The 26536-nt window shown below is 41.8% G+C and overlaps 1 protein-coding gene across 1 annotated transcript in view; it reads left to right on the top strand.

Moving 5' to 3' along the window:
• Positions 1 to 26180, top strand: part of pkd1a (polycystic kidney disease 1a) — a 74521-nt gene extending 48341 nt beyond the window's left edge. The window contains exons 23-55 of the mRNA XM_032562757.1: positions 201 to 350; positions 1032 to 1172; positions 2712 to 3027; positions 3115 to 3331; positions 3918 to 4077; positions 4164 to 4316; positions 4415 to 4559; positions 4736 to 5074; positions 6037 to 6125; positions 6328 to 6646; positions 7475 to 7646; positions 8104 to 8368; positions 8459 to 8654; positions 9728 to 9898; positions 9997 to 10140; positions 10218 to 10428; positions 11008 to 11134; positions 11221 to 11331; positions 11421 to 11470; positions 12432 to 12649; positions 12732 to 12810; positions 12899 to 13014; positions 14756 to 14958; positions 16068 to 16262; positions 16364 to 16503; positions 16745 to 16875; positions 17692 to 17788; positions 17926 to 18039; positions 18453 to 18624; positions 18717 to 19007; positions 20166 to 20300; positions 20420 to 20746; positions 22266 to 26180. Coding sequence (XP_032418648.1) covers positions 201 to 350; positions 1032 to 1172; positions 2712 to 3027; positions 3115 to 3331; positions 3918 to 4077; positions 4164 to 4316; positions 4415 to 4559; positions 4736 to 5074; positions 6037 to 6125; positions 6328 to 6646; positions 7475 to 7646; positions 8104 to 8368; positions 8459 to 8654; positions 9728 to 9898; positions 9997 to 10140; positions 10218 to 10428; positions 11008 to 11134; positions 11221 to 11331; positions 11421 to 11470; positions 12432 to 12649; positions 12732 to 12810; positions 12899 to 13014; positions 14756 to 14958; positions 16068 to 16262; positions 16364 to 16503; positions 16745 to 16875; positions 17692 to 17788; positions 17926 to 18039; positions 18453 to 18624; positions 18717 to 19007; positions 20166 to 20300; positions 20420 to 20746; positions 22266 to 23222 — 6651 coding nt within the window. The 3' untranslated portion in view covers positions 23223 to 26180. The remainder of the gene's footprint in view (positions 1 to 200; positions 351 to 1031; positions 1173 to 2711; positions 3028 to 3114; positions 3332 to 3917; positions 4078 to 4163; positions 4317 to 4414; positions 4560 to 4735; positions 5075 to 6036; positions 6126 to 6327; positions 6647 to 7474; positions 7647 to 8103; positions 8369 to 8458; positions 8655 to 9727; positions 9899 to 9996; positions 10141 to 10217; positions 10429 to 11007; positions 11135 to 11220; positions 11332 to 11420; positions 11471 to 12431; positions 12650 to 12731; positions 12811 to 12898; positions 13015 to 14755; positions 14959 to 16067; positions 16263 to 16363; positions 16504 to 16744; positions 16876 to 17691; positions 17789 to 17925; positions 18040 to 18452; positions 18625 to 18716; positions 19008 to 20165; positions 20301 to 20419; positions 20747 to 22265) is intronic.
• Positions 26181 to 26536: the final 356 nt, after the last annotated feature.

Raw genomic sequence — 26536 nt, 5'->3', positions numbered from 1 at the left:
CGCAAACACACCGCAGGCATGGCTGCAGATAGAGGGGAGGAAGAGTTTGATGTCACTCAGAGAGTTTCAGTGCATCAAGGCAAACCATTATTTCTCAATCTGTAATTCTGCCTCTTCTCTCCTGGAGAGTGTTACCTTATCCCAGTCAGTGCTCCTGTTTGTATTTAAACAAATGTAATGAAGCCGTCTTCTGTTCCCAGGGTCCGGAGCACTGCTCCAGCCTGCACTTCAGCCTGGGTACAGATCCGGTGTTGGGAGTCTCCGGCTCGGAGCTGGAGGCAGGCGTCGAGTACACCTTCAAACTAACCATCAGCAAAGACGGCATGGCACCAGAGTCCACTACTCAGACTGTGAGTCCACACAAAACGTCCTCCATGCCGAGAAGGATCAGTTTTTTTTTTTATGATGTGATGAGTGATCAATAGATGTGAAGGACCAATCCTCCCATAATTAAAAATAAAACAATACCTGAGCAAAAAATGTAAAAAAGAAAGATGGAAATAATTAGGTTTAGTGAAATCTGTTTGGTAAAAAAAAAAATCCAAAAGAAGTATAAAAAAGGAGAAAATATTTCGATGTTTAAGAGACAAAAGAAGAGTCAAATCATTTTAAAATTATATTTTTAGGGGTGAAAAGCATGTTTTAAATATATTTGGGTGGTAATTAATATGGAAGAATCAAGGGTGTGTGATAAATAAACAAAAAGAAAACTATACCATTGAAGAAAAAAGTGACTGAAAACTGTTGGTTTAAATAAAAAAAATATGCAAAAAAGCACAGAAATAAATTAGAAAACTTAAAAATTGAAATAGAAACATACATTTAAACCTAATTAATTGATCAATTGCTATGTAAATCTTTTCATTGTTTTGTTGCATTTACTGACACACTCATTTATTTCTGAGTTATTCATTCCTAATTATGGCATGAGTGGCCCTCCATAAATATGAACCTTTTTCCACGTAAAAGTAGAAAATCTATGTTTTGATAAACCACATTTTCTGATTGCGATCGCTCTGTATTTGCAACAGGTGCTTGTGCAGAGCGGCGACATTCCCATGGTGTATCTGGAGTGTGTGTCCTGTAAGGCCCAGTCCATTTACGAGGTCAGCCAGAACTCGTTTGTCTCCCTTAAAGGAACCTGCACCAACTGCCAGGGCTCTCAACGAGGGGTAAACACACACACACACACACCCACACACACACACGCCCACGCACACCCACCCACACACACACACACACATCAATTGAAGGCACAGTGTTTATGTGTGTGGCTGTCCATTTCCTGTCAGAGTGAAGTCAGCGTTTCCAGGTCCTTCTCTTCCTTCTTACGTCTTCTCTTTGGATTTTTGCACAGATGTGTGTTTGTGTGTGCGAGGTAAATGAGGTCATTGTAATCCTGAGCCAGAGAGGATATGTTATGTCCAAACTAACACAAGGAAACCATTGGTCGAGTTGCTGGAGATCAGGCAGTCCAAACCAGCTGGCTGCTGTCGGCTGCACAATAATATGGTTCAATTCTTAAACGCAGCTTTGGGTTCTGTTCTGTAGAGAGAAAAAAAAACTGCATTTGTTGTTATTGGCATAAGTCTGAATCAGCCTGGATGTAAAACAGATCTGTTTTCGCACGAGCTCTGTGTCTCTCGGGGTTCCTACAAAGTCTTGAAAAATAATAGAATATGATTGGCGTATTTCCCACCATTGAATTATGATGAAATCATAAAATATTAGATTGTATTTACAGTCTTTAGTCCATATATACTCTTAAATGGTGCATCCATCCATTGATGTTTCCAAACACAGGTGTTTATTCAACCAACTTTTTAATAACTTGAAACATTTGCAACTTTCTACTCACTGTCCAACAATTTAAAGAGAAAAAAGTTGTAACTTTTACCCATTTTTAATTAATAATAATTATAATCTTTATTGTCCACAGATGTGGAAATTTGCCTTTGGCTTCACATGGTGGTTAAAAAACATAAAACGCCCACAACACATAAGAGGAACAAAACCACAATAACGTCCCAGAGATTACTGGGATAAATGAGTTCTCGTAAATGTTCTTGGTTTCTCTTACATTCCCTTACAGAGGGAAGCTTAACAAATTCCTTAAACTGTGGATGACTTAAGTCAGTTCAATTCAATTTCTTTCATACAGCCCAAATTTACAACAAATGTCATCTCGAGCCACTTTATAAAAAAATGATTTAAATTCATTCACTCTTACATTCCAATTAATCCCAGTTATCAAACAGTACAGTAAGCTCAGTTAATTTTTTCAAAGTTGTTTGAAGTTTCTAAGGAAAGTCTCCCACAATTTCTTGGACCTTTTTTGCCTTTTGTGCAAATCTCCCAGCATCCTTTGCTCAGAGAGAAGGGTGATGATGTGTTTATTGCTTAAATATTGTTAAACTATTCCTTAAATTTGTAACATGTGAAAGTATTGCCTTTAAATAATCAGCTTATATACCACCCACGCAGCTTTTCCCCCACCCGTATGAATCATTCACATGGCTAACTGCTTGCATCTGTCACTTCTGCTTCCAAATATTTGGTTTATATCAATCTGCTCATAGCAATCTGATCATCAAGAAGATATCTGAAAAATATATTTGTACGTCTTGCCATATGTTTTTCATTATAATTTTGAGGAGTTGGCCAACATTTCTTTGTGCCGCTAATGTTTGCTCTCCCTCCGTTGCGTTCAGCGCTGGAGCGCCATGACGCTGCGCAACGAGACTCTGGTCCTGGACTCGTCCTCCACCACCACTGGGAGTGACGGCACGAACCTGGTGCTGCGACAGGGAGTCCTGAGGGACAAAGACTCCTATATCTTCACGCTGCATGTGACTGACAGCAGTTTGGATGGTGAGGGAGCTGCGTCTATCATACTGCACCACAACATGCCCCCAGAAGGCGGGGAGTGTCACCTGACAGGAGCAGGGGAGGCGGGAGTACTCTACGGGGATGGAGACGCCTGGAGGATCCGGACGTTGCTGGACCGGGTCCATTTCAACTGCTCAGGTAGGACTGACATTAACATCTAACTGGTTTTTCACCATTTAGTGTTATATAACCCAGTAAATATGTTAGCGTTCTCTTTGTGCACAGGGTACAGTGATCTGGGCGTCTCAGAAACCCCGTTCCTCTACAGCCTGCTGGTGACGCGCTGCAGAGAGGATTACTGCGAGGATTTCTGCATCTACAAAGGCAGCAACCCGGAGCACTCAGCCTTCCTGCCACCGGGCTTCCGCTCAGCTCGACACCGTGTGTCCGTGTCCATCACAGTGGAGGACCACCAGGGTGCTGCCAACCTCGCACTTAACAAGTAACTGATACTTATGTTTTTAGACTGGGGTGATGTGCTCTATCCTCCTGGTTTTAGTGAGAACACAAGCAGCAGCGTTCTGGATCAGCTGCAGGTGTCTGATTGATTTTTTTTAACAGACATGTAAAGACACTGTTCTAGTGATCAATGGGACTAAAGATAAATGTCCTAGAATCCTAGAAATGATCTTCAGGTGATAGAAGACTGACTTTGTAACTGTCTTTATGTGTCAGAGTACATCCCTCCCCCCAGATTCCAGACCTGATCTCTAGTTTCAAGCTGTAATAACTGAAGCTGTGAGCTGACTCTAGATTGTTCCTCTTTAGGCCCAAAGATAATAACTTCAGTTTTGTTTCTGTTCAACTGGAGAAAGTTCAATCAAGCCAAACCAACTGTTGATAGATATTTATTAGAGACATGTAACCATGATGTATTATAGCAGACTATGAGTAATATATAGAAACTTTATTAGTTCTCAAATAGAAACAAAACGTCTGCGGCAGAACAAAAGACTCCTTGGGCCTAACCTACTAAACTAATGAAATGGCGAGACTGAAGCATCGGTTTGTTCTGCGTTTTCATCCAGGACCATTGAGGTTGTGCTACCAGATCTTCCTCCTGAGTACAGCAGTCTTCCTCACTGGCTGTCTGAGATCACCGACAGCAAGCTGAAGAGGCTGCTAGAGCAGGGAGACTCCCAAAGGGTCCGAGAGTTATCGCTGGCTCTCATTACAGTGCTGAATGAGGTAAGAAACCCCTGTTCACCCAGAACTCCTAGACATGCCTGCATGCCCAACCACACCGTGTATGTCTGTGCTTTGTTTTTCATTAGTATGAACAAACCAGGGTGTCTTCACGCGTGTCTCGAGACGAGCGCGACTACAGAGTTAGAGTCCGCAGCAACATCACCAGAGCCCTGACTGCTCTCGACCTGAACACCGTCAGCGACATCCAGCAGACGTCTGCCGCCTTGGCTCAATGCACGGTGAGCTGTGTGAGATTAGACGGGTGTGGGAGGTACAAAAAGAGCAAGAATGAATAGAGGGGAAAAATTGTGGTTTCTGTGTGCTTTTTTTTTTTAAGGCCGTGAGTCGAGAGTTCATCTGCGAGGAGTGTCAGAACAGCACGCTAAGCAAGCTGGAGTCAATGCTGGAGATCCTGCAGACGGACACCAAGCAGGGCACGGTCCCCCCGACAGAGATAGCCGATAACATCCTAAACATCATGGGTGAGTGAGAGTTTAAGTCTAAAGAGATTTTGTTTTTCAAGAATCATTTCAATACAATAATAATTTTGCAATAAAAGTCTGAAGAGATTGTTACGAAGAATCCAAAGGAAACATGTGGAAGGAGCTGCCCTGGTCAGCCGAGATTGCTTGACCTATCTAATTTCTTCTCTCATCAGGTGATCTGATCCATCAGGTCAGCCAGTCAGCCTCCCATTTTAACTTCCAGCCCGGCTATGTGGATGCACCTTCTCCCTCCTCCACCTCCTCCTCCTCTTCATCGTCATCTGCTGATCATGATAACAGCCTGATGGACGCCCCGGCCTCCTCCCTGGAAACTCATCCTCTGCGCGTGGCGGCGAAGGCCTACAGCCTGTCCTCCGTCCTCATGCTGATCCTCATGCACACCCGGGTGCTCAACGAGGAGCCTCTCGTCCTCAGAGGGGCCGAGATAGCCGCCACAGGCAAACTGGCCGACCCCCAGAGTCTCCTCTGCTACCATGGCAACGGCAGTCCAGGTTTGCTTGTGTTTTTAGTCTGTTAGGAACGTGCGATTGGGCTAAATTAATATTTTTTTTTAAATAAATACCAGAAGACTATTCATGAAAATAAAATTAATGTGTGTAGTTTGGTATATGATTATGTTGATTTTTATAAAATATTAATTATTTATCACTTGCATTTTACTTATTTCTGTATAAAAACCATCAGCACAAAATTACTAAGTAGAATTTGTTTTTATCAGTAAGGTCAACAATATTGAATAATCAAAAAAGTATAACCAATGGGAACTGTTGGGTTTTAAATGCCAAAGTCCTTCACCCCACTAATTTCCACACTTTTCCGAGTGTTTCTAATGTTTTGTCACGTAACAAACACAAACTAAATACATTCTTCAGTAGGATTTTGTGGTCCACTCAGTTTATTTAAATAGTGTCAACTTCACAACAAATGTCATCGCAAGACAGAGGTCTAAATTATACATAGGATTAGAGTACTGGTGCAGAGAAACACATAATACAACAGTTATAGTAAAGCGCAAAGTCAATTTACTGTGCTAATACTTCAATGCAAAATGATTACAGTTTGGGCTTAATTACTGCTCTGAGTGTGTTGTTTTTTCAGCAAACGGCCTTATTTTGAGTCAGAATACTCCAGTTAAGAATTAATCAGTTGCTAAATTAGTTGATGATTTTTAAAATAATCGATTCATCACGATGAATCCGATCATTTCAGCCCTACACTCTACCTTATAGACGTGACAAGATTGTTGAATTTTTGAAGGCAAGCAGTAACAAATCCTGGTTCTTGTTTGAGACAAGCCATGTAGGCAGAGATAGGCAGACATGTGGATGAATGTCCTCTGGTCAGATCACACCAAAAGTGAAAGTTTTCTGCTCATCTTTACAGCTGGTTCTAGAGATGCTCTACATCCTCATTGTGTCCAAACATTTCCACTGATCCTTTCCTCTTCTTCCAGAATGTGAGCGGTTCTCCATCCCCCGAGCTTTTAACCAAAGCCTCGGCAGAGCTGCTGCAGGAAACAGCATCTTGCAGCTACTTTTTCAGGTAATATCACCAAATGATGAAAACTACTGAGTTATGTTCAAGATGAACGGTGTCTTTAGAGCAAGACCTCATAATCATGCTGACAGAGTGTTTCATTAGCAGCGCAGTTTGACTTCTTGAAGCGGATCATCTTTACACTGTGGCGTTCTTTTGAAGTTTCACTTTGCCTCCGCTCTTCTCCTCCATCACCCGTTTCCCCCAGGTGGAGTCCAACCCCTTCCCTTTCAACTACATCTCCAATTATCCCGTCTCCACCGAGGTGGCGTCCATGGAGTTTCGCACCGAAAACGGCACCCACATCCCGATCTCTGGGCTCGACGACAGCATGGCCATCACCGTTGCTATTAGCAACAGCAGCAGCAGCGGGGACGCAGGCGCTGAGGGTCCTGGGGTTGCTGGAGTTCCCTCAGCCGCAGCGGTAAACATCAGCCGCTGCGACTCGGTGGTGGTCAGAGTCAGCGCAGGAAACAGCAACAGACAGGCGGGCCTGTTTGTCCAGCTCAACTTCACCTCTATCGAAGGTGAGCAACTACTTACTGTGCAGAATCAAAGCAACATGTTGAAGCTTTTATAAGTCATAAGTTCACCTTCGTATTAAAATGAAGGAGCACATTCGGCCAGAATATAAAAGCATAAATAATTTTTTGTTGCTGTTGTTTTTCATTGTTTTTTTCTTTCACTATGTGTCCAAACTGCAGTTTTCCTTGGTGGATAAATAAATAGTAATTTCATGTTTCTCTACATTTTGTGCTTTCATTTTAGTGTCATAGTAAGTGGGATCTAAAACATACAGGACCTATTAAAAAAAAAATTATTCCAATAAACTTGACTGAAGACATTTTTTTCCAGGGAAAGAGACAACTTTTTCTGTTTCATAAAAGTATTGCACGTTTTGATGATTGATGAGGAAGCAAAAATAACATATTTTTTGTATTTTTGACTTTAAAAAGATTGTGCACACAAGAACCTTATACTAAGTAATTATTGGCCCAGTAGACCTTACTCAGCTGTTTTCCGTGTAATAAAACAACTCGGACTGAGTATCCCAAAGCACTTTTATTCCAATAGCGTTTGTGCCCATTGTGACTTGATGCATTATTTTTATTGTCTTTAATTTTATGTGCGTTTTAGATGTGAGCGATTTTACTGTTTTGTTTTGACTTCTATTCCTTGATTTGTCTTGTTTTTGTAAAGCACTTTAGGCAAACATGTTTTTGTAAATGTGCTGTGTAAACAAATTGGATTAATTTGGATATTGATACTGTCCAAATGTTTGCTTTTAATTAAAATTTTTCTTATTTTTATGTCAGTATTTTGATTGCATGGTTGCATTTGTTTTCCCTTCTCAGATGCAAACAAGAGCGACGAAGATGAAAAAGCGGAGGAGGAGCCGTTCCTGAACGCCTACCTCCATTCCCACGAGGAACCCAACGAGTTCAACTGCACGGACAGGAAGCGCATCACTCTCAGTATGACCAGAGGGCAAGACCACAGGAAGTACACCTTCTTCCTGTCACCAGAGTAAGAGTTTCTGAATCTTAGAAAATAGTTTGCTCTCATCTGAATTAGGTTGTGGTTGTGAACTCTTCCACAAAAAAAGAGAAACTTTGATGTTGGTTCTTTTAGTGAAGCCAGAGTTTTCTGATAGAAAAGGCATCAACTAAAAGCAAACATATTGCTGCCATATTTGGGCTGTCAGGACAAAATTCAATTGTGATACCAATTCTGAAAACTGAATATCAATCAATCAGTTATTTATTTTGTTTCTTTATTATTAAATAATGCTGGGCTTTATGGAGTCTATCTGACTGATGATGATGTCACTGACAGGCAGAGTGGGTTTGTGAGGTATTTAAAATATGGTATCCTATGTTTGACAGCTTGCAACAGACAAGTATATCTCCGTATGTTGATCACTCCTTGATTCTTAGTATTGATTTTTGATCTTCTCTGATAAATTTGCGTTTGTTTTGACCAGATCCTACGACACCACTCAGGATTACTTCATCAATGTAAGCACGCCCTGCGGCCCTGATTCTCAGCCTGCCCGTGTTCGCCTGGAGGTCGGGGTGTTTGCCGTTCTCTGTCAGTACTTCAGCGAGGCCGAGAAGCAGTGGAGGACGGACGGGATGGTGCCGCTGGCAGAGACCAACTTCAGCAGAGCCGTCTGCCGCACAAGACACCTCACATCGTTTGCCGTGGGCCTGTTTGTGCCGACCAATGCCGTTAGCTTTAAAATGCCAGTAAGTACCACCACCAACAAAAAAAAAAAGCTTTTTACGTGACAGGTGTTGAAGAAGCAACCCAAATGTACGCCTTCTTGTATATTTTAGGAGCGTTCAGGTGCACCAAGCCTGATTGTGCTGCTGGTGTGCATACTGGGCTTGCTCAGCTACATTGTGGCAGCAGCCATCTTGCACAAGTTGGACCAGCTGGATCTCCGCCGAGCGGGTGTGGTTCCACTCTGCGGCCAGAACGGGAGCTTCAAATACGAGATCCAGGTCAAAACGGGCTGGAGCCGAGGGGCAGGTGAGGCAGAAAATCATTCCTACTAAAACAGTTGAACTCAGTATTCATAAATAAAACTTTATCCATAGATATCAGTGCTGGTCAGAAGTAACATAATAGTGGCCTGCCATAGCGATACGTAGGAGAGCATTGAAATGATTCTACGCAAATTTTAGCACACTGAATGGAATAAGTCCATGTTAGTCAACAGGGTTGTAATTCTCTACATACCATTGAGTACAGGTTGGCTAAGTTTAGCATTGATGCTAAATTTTAGCATTTTAACCCCTGATTTGGGTCCAACCGACAGCCACAGTTTATGTTTTGTAAACATAAGCTCTTTCGAAATAGCTTAGGTTGTATAAGATAAGAAGTATTTCAAAAGAGCAGAAGAAATCTTATGTATTTTGAACAATAACAATATTTGTTGTTAATCTGTTGCTAAGAGATGAGTGTGCTTTCTGGCAGCGAAGTGTAACGAAGTAAACACTTCGCTGCCAGAAGTGTTTTTACTTTTGATTTTTACTTTTAAAAAAGTAAAAATCAGAAGGCAGTGTGTTAACATCAACACAAACATTAGCAGGCAGTGCCTTTTGCCTATCCTTTTCCCTAAAATAAGGTTTTTCACAAAAAAAAGTGCAAAACATTACTTACAAAACTAAACTTTAAGGTCATCTCTTGAGGAATCTGAGCAGAAAATAGTAATTATCCAGTGCAGTAAGAGCAGTGAATGAGTTAAAATGAACTAAATGCTAGCTAAAATACCGACATGTGGGGTATTGCTAGCATGTTGACCTCCATGTAGAGTGCAAACAGCAGATTATCATTAACGAATTTAAATGAAGTCTACCGTTTGATCAAATATCCAGCCTGAACTGTGAAAGAAGTGTGTTAAAGGCCACCGGAAGTGTGTGTCAACAAACATTGAATCTTTATTGTTTAGCTTTCATGTGGATTAAGGGAAAATTAACAACAAATTAAAACTTGTGCACATAAATCTCACTTAATTAGCAAATTAGTGAACCTCTGACCAGCCCGGGATGTGACTCTACAAATTGCACTATTTTAGTAAAATCCCTTTTCTGTCCGTACAGGTACGACAGCTCATGTAGGAATCAGCCTGTATGGACGTGAGAGCCGCAGCGGACACCGCCATCTTGACAGCAAAGGAGCGTTCACGCGTAATGCTCTCGATATCTTTCATATCGCCACGGACACCAGTCTGGGCAGCGTGTGGAAGATCCGGATTTGGCATGACAACAAAGGTAAAGTAGTAGAAGAAGGCTTCTGTCTAAATATCACTCCGTCATTAAAACCTGTTTTATGAATCTGTTGCAACCGTTACTCACTGCTGCCTCCGCAGGCCTGTCCCCGGCGTGGAGGCCACAGTATGTGTTGGTCAAAGACCTGCAGACTGAAAGCAGCTACTACTTCCTGGTTGAGGAGTGGCTGTCAGTTGACAATGAAACAACCAGAGGACGAGTGGAGATCGAAGTGGAGGCCACGGGTGCGTACCGAACATCTAAAAGGCTGCCTGGCGTCATCGGGTGGCTCATGTCAACATATTTGCTCCTGTTCTCCCAGAGGAGGCTGTGCTTCGTCGCCTGCCTCGACTCCTGAGGTCTGAGCTGCAGAGGGCGCTGTGCGAGAGTCACCTTTGGCTGTCTCTGTGGGAGAGGCCCCCCCGCAGCCCCTTCACCCGCCTGCAGAGAGCCACATGCTGTGCTGTGTTGCTGCAGCTCATCCTGCTGGCAAACACCCTGTGGTACAGTATTGTAGTGGACAAAAGGCACAGGTGTGTGAGATTTCCATCCTGTTAAATCCACGCAGCAAACGTTTTCACGTTTTATGCTACAGCCACAAACTTCAGTTCATTTTACTGGGATATTGTGAAATGTATCAATAGACAAAATAATTAGGTGGAAGAAAACAAATCAAAATGTGAAAACTCTATTATACTGACACCCCTAAATGAAATCCAGTGCAATTAGTTAAAAGTCAGAAGTCACTGCAGCAGATTATAACTGTGTAACTAACTTAACCTCATTGTAAATCCATGTTTTCTTTGACGACCTCAGATGTTTGTTAGAGAACATTAGTGAACAAACAGACCAAGGAGCACAGCAGCCATGACAGCCTGCCAGATGTTACATGTTTCAGAAAAGTAACACTCGAAACTCAGGAGGAGTGGACTCAAGAGGTCTTGATACAAATGCGCGGCAAAACTTTCCAGATTTTTATTTGTAGAAAACCATATATTATTTTCTATGATTTCTGTAGAAAAAACAAAAAACGTTGAGGCTGTAAATATAAAAAGTTCAAGGGGCCGATGTGGGAACGCCTTTACACCCATTGATTTCATCTCGTCCTGCAGCCAGAGGGCGGTGTCCCAGCATTCCTCGCTGAGCGGAGAGACGCTAGCAGCCGGTGTGGTGGCCTGTCTGACCGTCTATCCCCTCTACCTGCTGGTCTTCACTGTGTTCAGAATGAGCCGCAGCAAGGTGCAGTACCGCTAGCACCAACCACGTTCCTGTTCCCTGCTTCGGCACAGAAAGCTCAGAGCTGACGTGTTTGCGTGTGTCTCCAGTCTGTGACCGTGGAGCAGGTGTCGTCACAAGTGGATCAGGAGTCGGTTGAGATCGATGACCTCCTGGAAGACTCTATGGGAGGAAGTTCTTTCCTCTTTTTCAACGGAGAGGTGAGGTTTACTCTGAAACTTAGAAGTTTATTGAATAAATAAACTGTTTTATGGGTGCGTTAATCTGTCTGTACGCCTCTGTTCCTCAGACCAACTCGGAGGAAACAAACATGGATCTGCCTTCTCCATCTATCAAGAGGTGAACTAATCTTCGCTGTCTATTTTCAGACTGTGTGTGGCTCGGAGAGATGTCACGAAAAAGCAAACTTTAAAGAAAATGAAAGGAAAGAAAGAAAGAAGACTGCTTTCTTAGAAAAAATCGACTGTACTGGTAGAAATATTTTTTTGTTGACATCCATTTAATATGAGATGAAGAAAATCTTTTCTTTCAGTCACTACACAACTTTCTCAAGGCTGTTTGATCAACACTTCATTGAAGAGACTCTCTGAGTTTCAGAGCCTAGTTTCTATATAAGTACAAGCTTTACTATGCTTCTTGTGGAAGTGAGTTTGATGTTTTTGTTTATTTTAAACAAGTGTGGGTCCATGTTTGTTGGCACCACATGTAGATTTATGAGACTAGTTTCAGGCCTAGTCCTCACATATCCGAATAGTTCTGGAAACTAATAAACTCTTATGCATTGTGGCCTTTAGTCCACACAAAAACTGTTTAATGTCACTAAAAGTCACTATTTATAAAAATTCAGACCAAGGGTGAGATCTGAGAGAAAACCTTTTGTCTGTTTTTGTGTGTATTCATGAGGAAACAGAGATTTGGAGTCATCCCCATTACAGTCTGTGACAAATAATGTGCAAATATATCCAAATACTCACTTTGCCCATCTTTCAGCATGTGTTTGATCAGATCCTCATCTGCGAACAGAAAGCAGTGCGAGGTCAGGATTGTTACGTCAGAAGTGTGTGGGTTTTAGCTTTACGCTATCCAAAACATTTAAACATGCCAAACCCTGTGGGTTTGGCATGTTTAAATGTTTGTGCTTCATGTTAGTTTGTGGAAATGAAGGCATTTCTGAAACCGATCACGTGTGTACAGTATTTTCTAAATGATGTGGTGGAGGTATTTGTTTCTATAAAGGCCTGGCTTCATGTGGACAAAGCCTCGGTGTTGCTCTCTAATCGTCTTCTGCTGCTCTTCTTAGCGAGGACACCTGGGACATGCCAGAGGAGGACACGGACGACCGGGACTGGCCGGAGCTGATGAGCGAAGAATCGGTGATGGGAGGGGCCGGACACGGGGCGGGGATGCCCAGGCTGAAGAGGGTGAAAGGGAGCCGGTACCTGGGGGATGACATGACCCTTAACCCCGAGGAGGATGAAGGATCCGATCCGCAACACAACAAACATTTCACCTCATCAGGTAGCCGCAGCTCAAAGGGAGTAATGTCGAATCAGACACTTCAGAGGTCACGACATTGACCTCGCGCTGCTTCCTATTACAGATGAGGATCTGATCAAACACATCCTGGAAGATGGGCAAAACTTCTTTCCTCAGGCAGACGAGAGTGAGATGGCCGACCTGTACGTTATTCTTCTCCTATTTGGTAACATTTTAGCAAATAAGAACAATTTGCTGATGTTTGATTTAAATCTATGACTTCTACTTTAGGTCAAGTATTTTTGGGGACAAGACAGAAGTGATTCTCCTTCAGAAACTCAGTGAGCCTCTTACTGTAGAATCCTTCAGGAGGGATCCACCGAAAACAGCTTTCACCTCAAATACAGGTCTGTTTCACAAATGTGTGTAATTCTAACCCCACTTTATCCATGTAAAATTACAAGTTTTTCAGAGCTGAAACGATTAATCATAGCATATCTTATTTTATCACTCAGTTTTGAACAGTTATAGTAGCCTAGGCTAGCTATTCTGACAACATCCTAACCAATGTCAAAACAACAAGTTAATGTTGGGTAACTATGGCAACCAGGGACAGTTTAAAAGCCCATTTACGTTTTCTGCACTCAGGTTGCTCGTGCATCCATATATATATATGGCATAGTGTTAGTTTCACCTGGTTCAAATTTGGTTAAAAAAAATAAAAATCTCCTATAAGCACCTTTTGACATCCAAAAGGCACAGAAATTTATCAATTAATCTACAAATAATCAATCAAACACTAAAGGAATGCTATTCTATTGTGTCTTTGGCAGTAAAGTGTTTATGTTAATGTTTAAAAAGGGAATCAAATTATTTGTTTATTTGCATCTTTTAATGCATTTCTAATATTGTATAAAAAATAAGCCTTAGGTGGTTAAATGAAAAATCTGCAGATTGTGGCAATTATTTTATTTATTTATTTTCAAATAATCGATTACTAAAATAATCGTTAGTTTGAGCTTTTTCAGGAATCATATTCCATATTTTGTTACACTACATCCACAAAGATAAACGTGTTTTGCTGAGACTTTATGAAACAGTCAGTAAAAGTGGAACATAACTGTGAAATAGAAAGAACATTTTTAGTGGTATAAAATATTTTTAAACGCAAATCAGAAAATTGTGGCATCAATTTGTATCTGGCCGTTTTCTACGAAAATTCAGTGTAATGCATTGCAACAGTGAACATTACCCTGCGCTTTTTCTGAAAGATAAGAGACACACCTTCCAAAAACATTGGATTTCTATTGCAAAAACCAAAAGAAAACAATGTGTCATAATTACGCGTTAATTTGTTACTCTATCACCAGAAATCTCTATACAAACAGTGAAATAATTGTGGTTGTGAAAAAACATGAAAAAGTTCAAGAGGTAAGAAGAGATTTCCAAGGCAGTGTACTGACTGAATGCTAAATATATAGCAAATAATACAAATTGATATACATGGTTTGGTTAAATCAGAATGTGAAGAATTAATATTAGCAAAAGTGAGACATCATTGCTGTGCTTACATACACGTACAAGCTTAAAAACATAAAGAAAAAAAAGTTTGAGAAATACTAAGGAAAAAGATCCTGTTAGTGGCATTTTTCTGTTAGCATTATAATGGGTTTCTGGCCCATGTCAACAGAGAGAAGTCAATAGTTTATTTTTCTTGTTACTGAGATTTTCAGGTGAGTTTGGTCAACTTTACATTGCTGAAAAGGACAAGAAAGTCTCTCTGCAGCTAACTTCTTAAAGGCCAGGCTGAATCGACGTGATTTGGTAATCTTCAGTCGGACTTTAAAGGTCACAGAAACTGTTTTTTTCCCCCCACGTGAATCAATTATTTTACAAACTGCATCTCTGCCCACCATGGGCACCGCAAAACGTAACGTTCTCCATATTCATTACTTTTCAAAACAAACCTTTCAAGGGAAAGCTATGGTTTTCTGTTAAGTGTTTTTACGATCATTAGCAGTGTCTAGCTAAATCATCTCCCTCAAAATCTCTAAAAGGTCAAGTTGTATGAGCATTTTCTCAAAGCACTGTAGTTTTTCAGATTTCTTGATGTGTTTTAACCATTGATTCCTGTTTCTGTGGCTCTAGTTGTGACCGATGTGTGTCGTCCCCGACGGTTCCCTCCCTGGTGTGGACGGGCGGCGCTGTGGGGCAGCTGGGCAGGAATCGCTTTGGCCAGCTGTGTTTCCATTTGGGCGGGCCATGGGTTCAGTGAGAAGGCGGCCATGATGTGGTTAATCTCCTGCTTCGCCAGTTTCTTGTGCTCCTGTCTGCTGCTGGAGCCAATTAAGGTTAGCACACCCAAACTCTTATCCACAGCCAGACTAATTTCTAATTTAATCATGTTTTACACGTTCATCAGTTCAAAATAGGAATGCAAACAATGAATTAACTCACAATTAATTATCAATTAAAGGTTTATTAGATTAAAATTAGTTTGAATTTATTGATAATGTCTGTTTAGACTCTTTTAGTGTTGTCGTGATTTTGCCAATCAGCGCAGGGCACAGTTGGTCATCTTTAAGCTGAGCCAGTTGATACAGAAATAAAGATGGCGGCAGGCCCAAAAACAGGAAAGAGAACACTTTACTCGGTTCTATTTTGAAATATGAACACTCGACAAACTCCTTAAGTCATCACCTTAATGGCGCTCATTCAGCTGAGCTTCATGACGGAGCAGGGTCAACTTCCCATTCAAAAATTACTGATTTGCTAATAAGACGAGGATGTGGTGACAGAAAAGCAGAGAGCATAAAGCAGAAAAATTGTAACAGGCTGGAAAAAGAAATGATGTGACAAGATTGATTTTGAGGGCTTTCGTGAGTTAATTCACTTCGTGGAGCGAAGTTTTGATATTGCTTCAAGAGCAACCACAGACAGTACTTTTGTATGACTATCTCTGTTCATGGGGGTTTATGTGTTTCACATATTTTATTCTTTTCATCTTTTATTTCTCTATTCCGCAACCCACAAGTTTCCTGTTTTGCTGTATTTTACAAATATGTTGAAGTTTAGTAATGTCTATTCAGTCAGTATTTAATACAACAAATAATGTCAGCTATGTTATATTATGGAAAGACGTTTGGCCCTCTTGACACAAGAGAAAACTCAGATTTTTAAGAAAATATTTGCTTATCAATAAGTTGTTAGGCAATTGATAAGATCAATCAACTTTAGATTAACTCATTAATCGATAACTTGTATTCAAACTACTTCCCTTTATGTTTCTGGCACTTACATGATGTTTGTTTTGGCTAAATATACTCCAGGCTTTGTTTATTTTAAAATGATAAAATTCCCAGTATGGTTTTTCAGTTCCTCCTGCAGTTGATCAGAGTCGGGCGTCTGGTTTAGTGCAGATCCAACGTTTACAGACCTAACAGCTGCCCTCTGCTCTCAGGTGCTTTGCGAGGCCGTTTACTTCGCTGTGTGTGTGCGCCGGCTGCGTCCGGAGGACAGCGACGTGCTGGTGGACTTCCCACGGGAGGAGCGAGTGGTGCAGCGGGTCGCCAGGGTGAGACCGCCGCAGGGCTTCGCTCTGTCTCAGGCCCGGCACCAGGCCCGCAAGGTCCACATGCTGCACACCATGCTAAAGGTTGGTGGGAAACAGAGACTCTGAGCTGGAGGCATTCAAATCTTTGCTTTGTTGATTTAACAGAAATTATTGTTCCTGTTTTTTGTTGGGTTTTTTTGCAGAATTTTCTGGTTTACATGTTTTTCCTGCTGGTCGTCCTGCTTCTGAACTACTCTGACTCGGCTAAAGACACGCACAGCTTGAGACTGCGGACTCAGCTGCAGCAAGCCCTGCACACTCCAGAGTACCGCACCATCAGCAGGTGCTCACACAGTGGAGTCGTGGTATTAAAATGTAACCTGCTGTGATTTTTCAGTCCCATTTGGCTGATCTGTCAAGTGTGGGGAAGTCATTTGTTTTTTGAGACATTTTTACGAGTTTGAAATGAACAAAAGAGAGCGAGGTTCATCAATAAAAGCTAATTTGCTTTTCTCTGCCCACTCTAGCGTCTCTATTGTACGTCTCCTTTGTGTGGGTGACGAATACGTTTCTTTGTCTTTAAGACGAGACGACGTCCTGACCTGGCTTAATGGATCTCTGCTGCCTCGGCTGCTGGATGAGTCGTCTCTCCTCAGAGACACAGGAAGCCTGCTGCTCGGCTCCCCGAGGCTCCGACAAACCCGTGACATACAAGGTGAGTTAACTTCATTGTGAACTTTGACCTTTAACCCACCAATGAGTCACAGCTCCTCACTGACAGTAGTTTATTTGTAGAGATGCTTTTTATTTTGTTGATTTTTTTTTTTTTTTGCTCTTAAGACCATCTACAGTTCCCGTGAGCTAAGTCTGCACAACGTTAGGCATAAAGCATTTTATTAAGACAAGTTTATTTGTATAACACATTTCAGCAACAAGGCAGCTCAAAGTGATGTTCGTCATAAAAACATCATACCAATTATGAAACAAGTAAAATACATTTTGTCAAATCACTAATATCATCAAGCAAATACACATCAAATATGTTGACCAGTGTTCCAGTTATTAGTAATCAAAAGCAACTCTCCACATGTGGGTTTTTAGCCTTGATTTAAAGGAGCTCAGTGTTTCAGCATCTTTGCAGTTTTTTTGGAAATTCCTTCCATATTTGTGGAATTTTGGACCCGAGTGGTCTGGAAACTGTTACTGCTTAAGCAGATTAGATCAATTCTTTGTCTAAGTAAATTCATTCAAACAGCTTTTAAAAAGCATAAATATGCTGTAAGGATCATCACTATTTTACCAAGAATCCCAATAAGTGTCTCTGTAAAACCTTCCATCTCTCTCTTTCTCAAACTATTTGACTATTTGTCTGTATTGATGGAAATGCAACCGAAAAAGATATGTTGAAGTCTTTTTTTCTTATCCAATAAATAAATCAGCAAGTAAGTCTTATTCTGTAGAACCGATGGAATTTTAAGATGATGATCAGATTGTTGTTTTGCTCATCTCTCACATTTTCCTCCGCCTGCAGCTGGCTTCAGACCAAGAGAACAATCGCCTCCCTTGGTTACATCCCTGACAAGAGCCGCAGAGAATGACACGGTTACTGGTGCGAGCCATATAGATTGGTAAGAAAAACATTGACAACACGACTGATTGTTCTCGGCTTTACACGGTTTGGATGGCAACAATTTCTTTCAAACATATGAAAGAATATAGTAGTAAAGTAGTAATCTTTACTGTGTTCGCTCACTTACTTTCCAAGGACTCGGATGGAGGAGTCCGACAGCAGAAATGTGCTTCACCACTTTAACAGAAGCCTGCAGGAGGCCTCTTCCTCCCTGCAGCAGCTGCAGCAGCTGCACTGGATCGACCACAGGTAACGACGTGACTGTAGGAAAATCTGGAGATTTGGTTTGAAATGGAGAAATATGTCCTCTGCTGCATAAATATGTGAAACATCTCACAAAAGTATTCATACTTCGTCAAACTTTTCACATTTTGACATGTCGCAACCAAAGACTCCGACACATTTGTGGGATTTTATTACAAAATAAAAATGGACTCAGTGTGGTCTTTCATTTTGTTGGGACAGCTTTTGTTCCAGGTCCCTAATGTTCACAATGGAGAAAGCAACAATTAAAGACGATAAATGTAACTTGAACCCTTCTGCTTTTTTAGCATTTCTTCTGTAATAGAGCTTTTGACACAAGCACATTGTTTTAAAAACGGCAAGTGAAACATGCTGAAGACGTCAGTCTGATGAGTGGGGGTGTGTGTGTGTGTTTGCAGGACTCGAGCCATGTGTGTGGAGTTCTCCCTCTACAACGTCAACACGAATCTGCTGGCTGTTTTCAGGTTTTTGTTTGAGTTCCCAGTTTCTGAGCGCGCTCAGTCCAGCCTGGAGCTCAGTGTCCTCACTCTGTGGCCGATCACAGGCCTGGACCTTCAGCTTCTCCTCACGGTAAATCCGCCTCACACAGCAGCAAAACGTGAGACGTGAATGAAACCTTTTCCTCCGTTCCTCTGACCTCTGTGTCTGTCTGTGGTTTCCAGTTGGTCCTCCTCTGCCTCATCTTGTACTTCCTGGTGCGAGGAATCCTGGGGCTCCTCAGGGAGGGCTACACGTACCTGTTGTCATCGTGGAGAGTGCTGGGTATATTCAAGCTGTGTCTGGCAGCATCTGTGTGCGGGCTCCATCTGAGCCGCTCCGTCATGGCCAGGCAGCAGTGGACGTTGTTCCTGAAGCGACGCCGAGATGCCTTCACGGACTTCCACCCGCTGGCCAGGCAGAGTCAGCTGTACGCCGTCATGTCTGCCATGCTGCTGTTCATTCTGGTGCTAAAGGTAACGCAGAAAAAAAATGAAATATGGTACACTTATGATGCTTGGTTATTTAAAAGGATCAGTAATTGTGTGAAACTCTGAGATGCAGAGGAGAAAAAACAACATTCAGCTGCAAAACAATTTAGGGTGAAAATCAAATAAAAAAAGATATTTATAAAACACTTATTGGCTTCCGCTGTACGTAATGTATGTGTAATAATTCAGGAAATAAATCCATCTTTTATTGCAGTAGCATAAACCTGACTGTAGTTCTTGGTGAGATTTGGAGATTTTTGTTTTTACCAGAGATGCAAAGAGAAATCAGGCTGGATGGATTAAGCTGTTAACAACTAGTCAGAAACAAAATTTTATCAATTTACTGTCAGTGAGCGCATCAAATCTGAGTCCTATTCAGTTACAGTCACAAGAACACTCTTCGGTGAACAAGTCGTTACTGTGGGAAGAAAATTCAATGTTATCATTTTTCATTGATAGGCACAGAAGGCATTTAAATGGGAAGCATATTTTCTGTGACAAGTCCAGACAGGTTTGAAGTTCACTCTTTTACAAATGGTGAACTTTTATGAAAAGTGAGATTTGAGGCGATACCAGGAATCAGAAGTTAATTAAATATTTTATTTATAATGGTAGTACAGTCCAATTTTCCAGTAATACTCTCTATGCTCCTAATATTAATAATTAGTGACTGCAGCATTACATAATGTTTAGTGTAATTATTATTTAAATGCAGGTAATTGAAGCTCTTCCAGAGAAACTGCAACTGGCTAAAGTTTGCATCGACAGGTGAAAGGTTCACAAAAAACTAACAGTGGTGTCAATAACTCAATAACATTATTTTGGTTAAAATCAGTTTTTAATAGTGAATATTTTTCACCTACAGAATTATTGTACATAAATTAAACGTTTGGTTTTCTGGTTTAGTGTGAGTTTTTGCTACTAAAATCTCACTTTCTATAATAAAATGTAGAAAGGGGGTGCAAAAAAAATCAGTATTTTTTTAAAATAAGGATATGTAACGTTTATTTGGTACTTATTGGAGTCTAATGAGGGAAATTTAAAATACATTGCTGCATTTACTACAACTAAAGTGCATGTAAAGTATTTTCCCTTTGTTTATATTTATTGAATCTTGTACTTTCTCCCCTGTTGGGCACTCAGGCGTCGCACCAGTTGCGTTTTCTCCGGGAGTGGGCGGTGTTCGGCAGAGCTCTGCGGCGCTCGGCCTGGGAGCTCCTGGGAGTGGCGTCGGCTCTGCTGCTGCTGCTCCTGGCTTACTCCCACGCAGGACACCTGGTCAGATATCCCCCCATGTTTGGTTTGTCCTTTGCTGCATCTTCTGGTGCAGATTTGAACTTTTATGTAACATTTATTTTGGATTGTTTGGCCTCTTCTCCTGTGACTTCCCACTGCAGCTCTTTCACTCTGTGCTGGACGGCTATGGCAGCGTGAGCGCCGCCTGTCTGTCGTTGTTGGGAGCCGGGGGGAGGGGCCTTTTATCGTGGCTCCCTGCCTCGACAATGACCGGTCCCTCAAACACCGTCTCCTCCCTGACGTTCCACGCGACCTTCGCTGTCCTCCGGCTGGTTTTCCTGTGGTTGATCATCTCTGTGCTGCTGAGGAACTACCGGCGCGCCCGAGCAGAGCTGTACCGCCCTGCCGTGGATCTCCAAGACTACGAGATGGTGGAGCTGTTTGTCAGACGACTGAAAATGTGGATGGGACTCAGCAGGACCAAAGAGGTACGCCTCTTGTTTTACATCCGTGGTTAATGGGATTTTGGCCAGTTTCTGACCAGGACACACCTCACCTGTGAGACAGGATGGAGAATTTATTAGCGTTTTCTCGAGCACATCATTCAGATTGACAGATTTGGGAAAGTATGCATCTGGCACCACAATCTAGAAAAGTTTTTTTTGACCAAAAAAGGAAACAAATTAGGTAGATTTTCAAAAACATACCATCCACAGCTCACTGTGCATTTGAAAGATAGACAAGGTCGACAGTGGTATTAGATACATTACAATATGCTTTCTGATGAGGCTCATTCATCAGATTTAAAGTACTTTTGAAGATGACAGTTAAGCTTTCATTAAGCATACTTTTTTTATTAAACCCACATTTCTGTGTTCTATGGAAAACACATACATAATAATTCTGAGTGCCTTATAAATAATTTACTAATACTGGAAAAATGTCATATTCACTGTAGCAAATACTCTGACAGAAAGCTATGCTTTGCTGTTTTTACAATGAGGTCAAGTCTTTTATTTGGAAAATTTGGCACTTATAAGAATTGAGATATGTACTGCACTGAATGTATTGACCGAATCCTCCTTTAGCATTCCCCTCTCTGCTTAGATTATCTTCATACATATAATTGTCTTTTCCAAATGCTGAGATTGTGGAAACAGCATTCTGTATAATTGAAAATAAAGTTTTGGGGAGGAAAAAAAAAGGGTAAAAATGTGAAGCACTTTTCCAAATAAAAAAATGATAATTTGGCTTGTGTCTAATTTGATTTACACTACTGCTCAAAGTTTGGTTCACTTTGAAATCTCCTTATTTTTTTGATAAAAAACACAATTTTCTTCAGTTAAAATAACATTAGATTACATTATTTAAAAAAATATAGTCTGGACATTGTTAATGTGATGAATGTCTGTTAAAGCAGGAGATGGCTGTTTTTTTTATTGGGAAAACATTAATCCACATAGTATCATCACTACTGCGTTCCAATAGTCGGTTCTGTTAGAAAATCAAAATGTATCATGCTAAAATGCTATTCGATCATTTGGAAAAGCTTGTGCAATGATGTTAGCACAGCTGAAAACATTTGTACTAAATAACAAAAGCAATAAAATTGATCTTTGTTTTGCTGGTTGAGTATCTGGAGCATCAGCATTTGTGCATTCGATTATAATCTAAAAATGGCCGAAAAAAAAACTTTCTATTGAAACTTGTCAGTCTAATCTTGTTCTGAGAAATAAAAGCTATTCCAGAAGAGAACTTGTCAAGAAAGTGAAGCTCTCATACCACGGTGTGCACCACTTCCTTCAAAGAACATCGGAAACTGTCTCTAGCAGAATAGGAGCAGTACATTAGATTAATAAAAAGTGAGGTTTTTTGGAAAAACAAATGTTTTTGGGTGACCCCAAACTTTTGAGTAGTATTGAATTTGGCAAGAGTTTTATAAGGAAAAAAAGTGAACAAACTAGATCCACAAATACTCAGTCTGATAATTCCTTCTTTCCCTCACAGTTTCGTCACAAAGTCCGTTTCGAAGGCATGGAGCTCCCGCCGTCCCGCTCGTCCTCCACCAGCGACTGCAAGTCCCTGTGTCTGCCCCCGCTGGACAGCCCGGACTCCGCGCCCACGCCGGACAGCATCGATGCTGGCTCAGAGGCCTCGTGGCGTCCAGCCTCCTCGAGCCCCTGCAGCCTGACGGAAGCGCCCGGGGTCAGTCTCGGCCTGGGCCTGGGTTTGGGTCTGGGTCTCGGCCCTGGAGTGGTGGTAGGGGGCACGAGCTGGAGGGAGAGGGCGGAGACGGAGGCCTCCCTGAGGAGGCTGCTCCCAACCCTGGACGCTCTCCTGCAGCAGCTCGACCGAGTCAACATGACGACAGACGATGTTTACCACATTGAGTGCAGGCTGGAGCGGGCTCAGCGGAAAAGAAGGCGCAGCAGGAGAGAAAGAGGAGAGGACGCTCATGACAGGAGAGGGGAGAGTAAGCAGACAGGGAAGGGGGACGACAAGGACGTGAAAGAACGAAGGACTGGAAAAGAGAAGCACACCAGGGGCAGAAAGGAGAAAAAGACTGAACTTCCTAGAGAGTCTGCTACCAAAAAGACTCCGGTCGTCACTCCGATTCCCTTTTCAAAGCCCAGACCTACATTGGCCTCCGCACAGCCCCACATCTCGCAATCATCAGTCACAGATAAATCCACCACTGACCCCACCCCAACGAGCACTTCCTCTCTCCACAACCCACCCACCAAAACACCCTCCGCTCCCTCATATCCCCGAGCACCCACTCCCTCCCTGCCGACCGCCCGAGGCCCCACGCCCATTATTACCCGAGACCTGGACCCGCAGGTGGACAGAGAGACCCTCCCTTCCTCGAGTCTGTTCAACCACCCGGCTCACACCACCACCATCCCCACATGGAAGAGGAAACGGAAACCCCCGCCCCTAAAAAACAAGGTGCACCCCACTTAGCAGGTCGTCCCCAAAACCCTTAGGGGTGAGTGGGAACTAGAGGAGAAGGAGAACGTAGGAGGAAAACGTTGGGTTAAGGACGAGAGGAGAACGAGGACAGCCGGTCTTGTCCCCAGACGCACCTCTTTAAACCCTGGGACAGAGAAGAGAAACCGAGGGGGATTGCAAAGAGATGAGAAAGTTGCGTAAAGACGGAATAATTGAGCCAGTTGTTTGAAAAGATTTAGGGTAATCGGAAGCAGAAGAATTAGGTCTTGGCTCACTCTTAAAGCATGGTGCAGGTCACTGGATGCTGACCGATGAAACAGTGAAACCAAGAGATACTTGTGTTTAGTTCTCCAAAACCCCCTCACCCTTTCCCCGTCGTCATGTGATCCTGGAGGTCTCATGGCGCTGTGACAGGAGCACAGGAAGGTGCTCACCAGACTGTACAGCCACACTTCTCTGTATATTTGTTTGTCTTCATTTTGTTAAATGTCAGCAGTTTGGACAGCACGGGTGCCGGTTCAAGCCATCCATGTATCCTGGAACCAAAGATTCCTACAGGAACGCACATCGTACACGCATGTATATAACACTGTAGTTACATATCAGTAGATGGAAATGTGCCTTATGCAACCGGCCCTACGAGGTACGAGGAGAGGCGTGCACGTGTGTGACGCTGTTGTGATTTCAGCAGTCACTTCTTGAGGGTGCTGATGATACAGTGCCGGCCACATATAGAGGTAAACGTGTGCAAAAGTCTTACAGTTTAACTAATGTTTTAGCACAGCAGAGTAATATCACGCTGAAAATTTGTTTAAAATCTCAAACTTTAATTTGAGAGCATTGATTCGGTGAGGAAAATATGTGCACAGAAATAATGATTTTTAATAACAGAACTATGATTGGTACTAAAGCAAACTGAAAGACTAGCAAAAAGAACAGACTGTTTCTATTGAAAAGGATGAAAGCAGCACAGACAAAATAAAGAATTAAACTTCAGTAGTCTAGTAAACTCACTCAGTTGTGACGGTTGTCTAGACTTTGTCGGATTCTTGTGAAACTTTGGAAATGTTCACTTCACACCCGTCCTGCTTAGTCCGCTTCAATCAAACTCTGGTTGGTTTGCCTTAAACGTCCAATCAGACCTTGGTGTGCCTTAAAACCTCGGTCACATTTCTGTTCAAGTCAACTGCAAAAGCAGGATCATAGTGCAGGGTATTCTGGGTAAATACCGCCAAAACAAAAGTGAGAGTCTTTCACTAGCGGTAGAAATGGCTCCTGGTCTTTGCCAAAAACAAGAGAGAAATCCTACAACTGCTAAAATCTGACACCACTCCCTCTTTTTGTTTACATTTTGTGAAGGAGGAAGTTGCGATCACGTCCTTCACCGGTTCTAGCTGCAGTGCCACCACAGGCAATGGTGGAATCTCATGGTTTCAAACATTAAAAAGTATGAGATGTTTTCACACAACATCTCAGAAAAGTCTCGTATGTGCTCAAACCTCAAAAGTAGCACTTTAAAAATACATTTAAACATAAAAACCATCAGCAGATCAGTAATACTAGATGATTTATTTGACGGCTTTTCACACATTTTTTCCTCAATAAATATGGCAAATGTGACCAGCACTGTTCATGTGAGAGAAGGGAGATCGGAACCAGAAGAAGCGACAGTACGCTAAGGCAAAGTTCTGAAGGAGAGTCATAGTAAGTGCTAACAGAATAAGGGACTAAAGGATGGAAATGAAGGTTATATGGGCTGTTTCCGCTAAACATGACAGAAGTTCACCAATTATAAAGCTATACTGACTCCCATTCTGATTATATTTCCTGTTTGTTGTGTTTAATATGGAATCGAATTTAAAGCACTTTTTTTTTTTATTATTGTAGGTCATTTTAAATGCGATGTGGCATAAAGTAATAAGCTTGGTATCTATGCCAAAAACAGAAAGCTTCACTCATACTGTACTTAATTACTTAACCAGAAGCGCTGCCAAAGCTTTTAAATCATTTATGCATTTTGATTTTATCTAGACAAACATTCATTCTTTTTTTTTTTTTTTGTACTTGCACTTTACTCTTTAACGTAGATGATGTTGAACACCATATTTAATTAATCATGTGTCAGGTTATGAGTACATTTACGTTAAAGGGACATTTTCGTAAGTATTTCCGCCGTGTTGTTAAAGCAGTGGCTTGCGTTTATTTGTTTGTTCGTTCGCCAGCTCTTTGATTTGTTATAATTTTGTCGTATCAACACGCGCACTTCCTGTGTCCAGTGGACAAAACTCAGGGAACCCGTCCTCTCTCTCTCTCTGTCACAGCTGGAGCCAAATCCAAGCAAAAGTGTCCAGTTATTAAAAGATAATCCCATACTGGTATTTGTTATATAAATACTGAAGGAGCGGTACTGCATTGTGTTGGCCTCATTGTAAAAGAGGATGAATGTTTGGCTTTTCCAACAGATTTTCTTGTTTTGTTTTTTTACTTCATCCAGCATTGAAAGACACCCCTTCTCACTGTGTACAATTTGTGTATATATTTGGGCCTATTTGGGATGTATATATTTCCGCTTTTTGAGTATCTGTATTATTTGTGCACAGTGGCACACACTTATGTCAAGCACTGGCATTGCAATCTCCAAAGTTTTACATTTTTCTGGTCTAACTGATGCACAACAGCCAAAACGTTTAAGTCATTCAGTGTTTGACAGAACTGTCAGTTCAGTAGAAACCACAGGAAGTTCAGCAGTCACTTATCCTCTCTTTGTGTAGTGTGTGCAAGAGCATGGTGGAAAAAAAAAGCTAAACTGTGTGTATCTTTTTGCAGTCTGTTGTATAAAGCTTTGTGATTTGAAAGTGAATTTAAAAGCATTTCGCTGTGCTTTACTCCCCCTTGTATCAATGCAGTTGTAGCACCTCTCATGCTTTTGCACTTGACAAAGTCGAATAAAGTGTTTGACAGCTAAACCCTGGACGGTGTAAGTAATTCTGGGTTGGGACAAAACTAATATGTTGACTGAAAACTGTTGCTTTATTAACTTCCAGGGCCCCGTTTCAGAAAGCCGAGTTAACAAAAGCCTGATTAGATACACTGAATAAACCTACTTAGCTCTGTGATACTCAGCGCTAGCTAACACAACTCTGAGTGAAATTGCCCCTCAGTGAATAGGAATATGAATATAATAGAAGCAGCCCTCATCAATGGAGCGCAGACACCGATTCACCTGATTCACCATGGCAACGGGACAAAAAAAGGCCTGAAAGTGCGGATTTCTCACCAATGGATGGCATAAAGTGAATATCAAAATACAAAAAAGCAAAGCAAAA

Source organism: Xiphophorus hellerii, chromosome 5 (genome assembly GCF_003331165.1).
Source record: "Xiphophorus hellerii strain 12219 chromosome 5, Xiphophorus_hellerii-4.1, whole genome shotgun sequence".
In the NCBI taxonomy this organism is placed as follows: Eukaryota; Metazoa; Chordata; class Actinopteri; order Cyprinodontiformes; family Poeciliidae; genus Xiphophorus; species Xiphophorus hellerii.
Note: the sequence above shows the minus strand (reverse complement) of the source record. Positions and strands in the feature narration are given on the sequence as shown.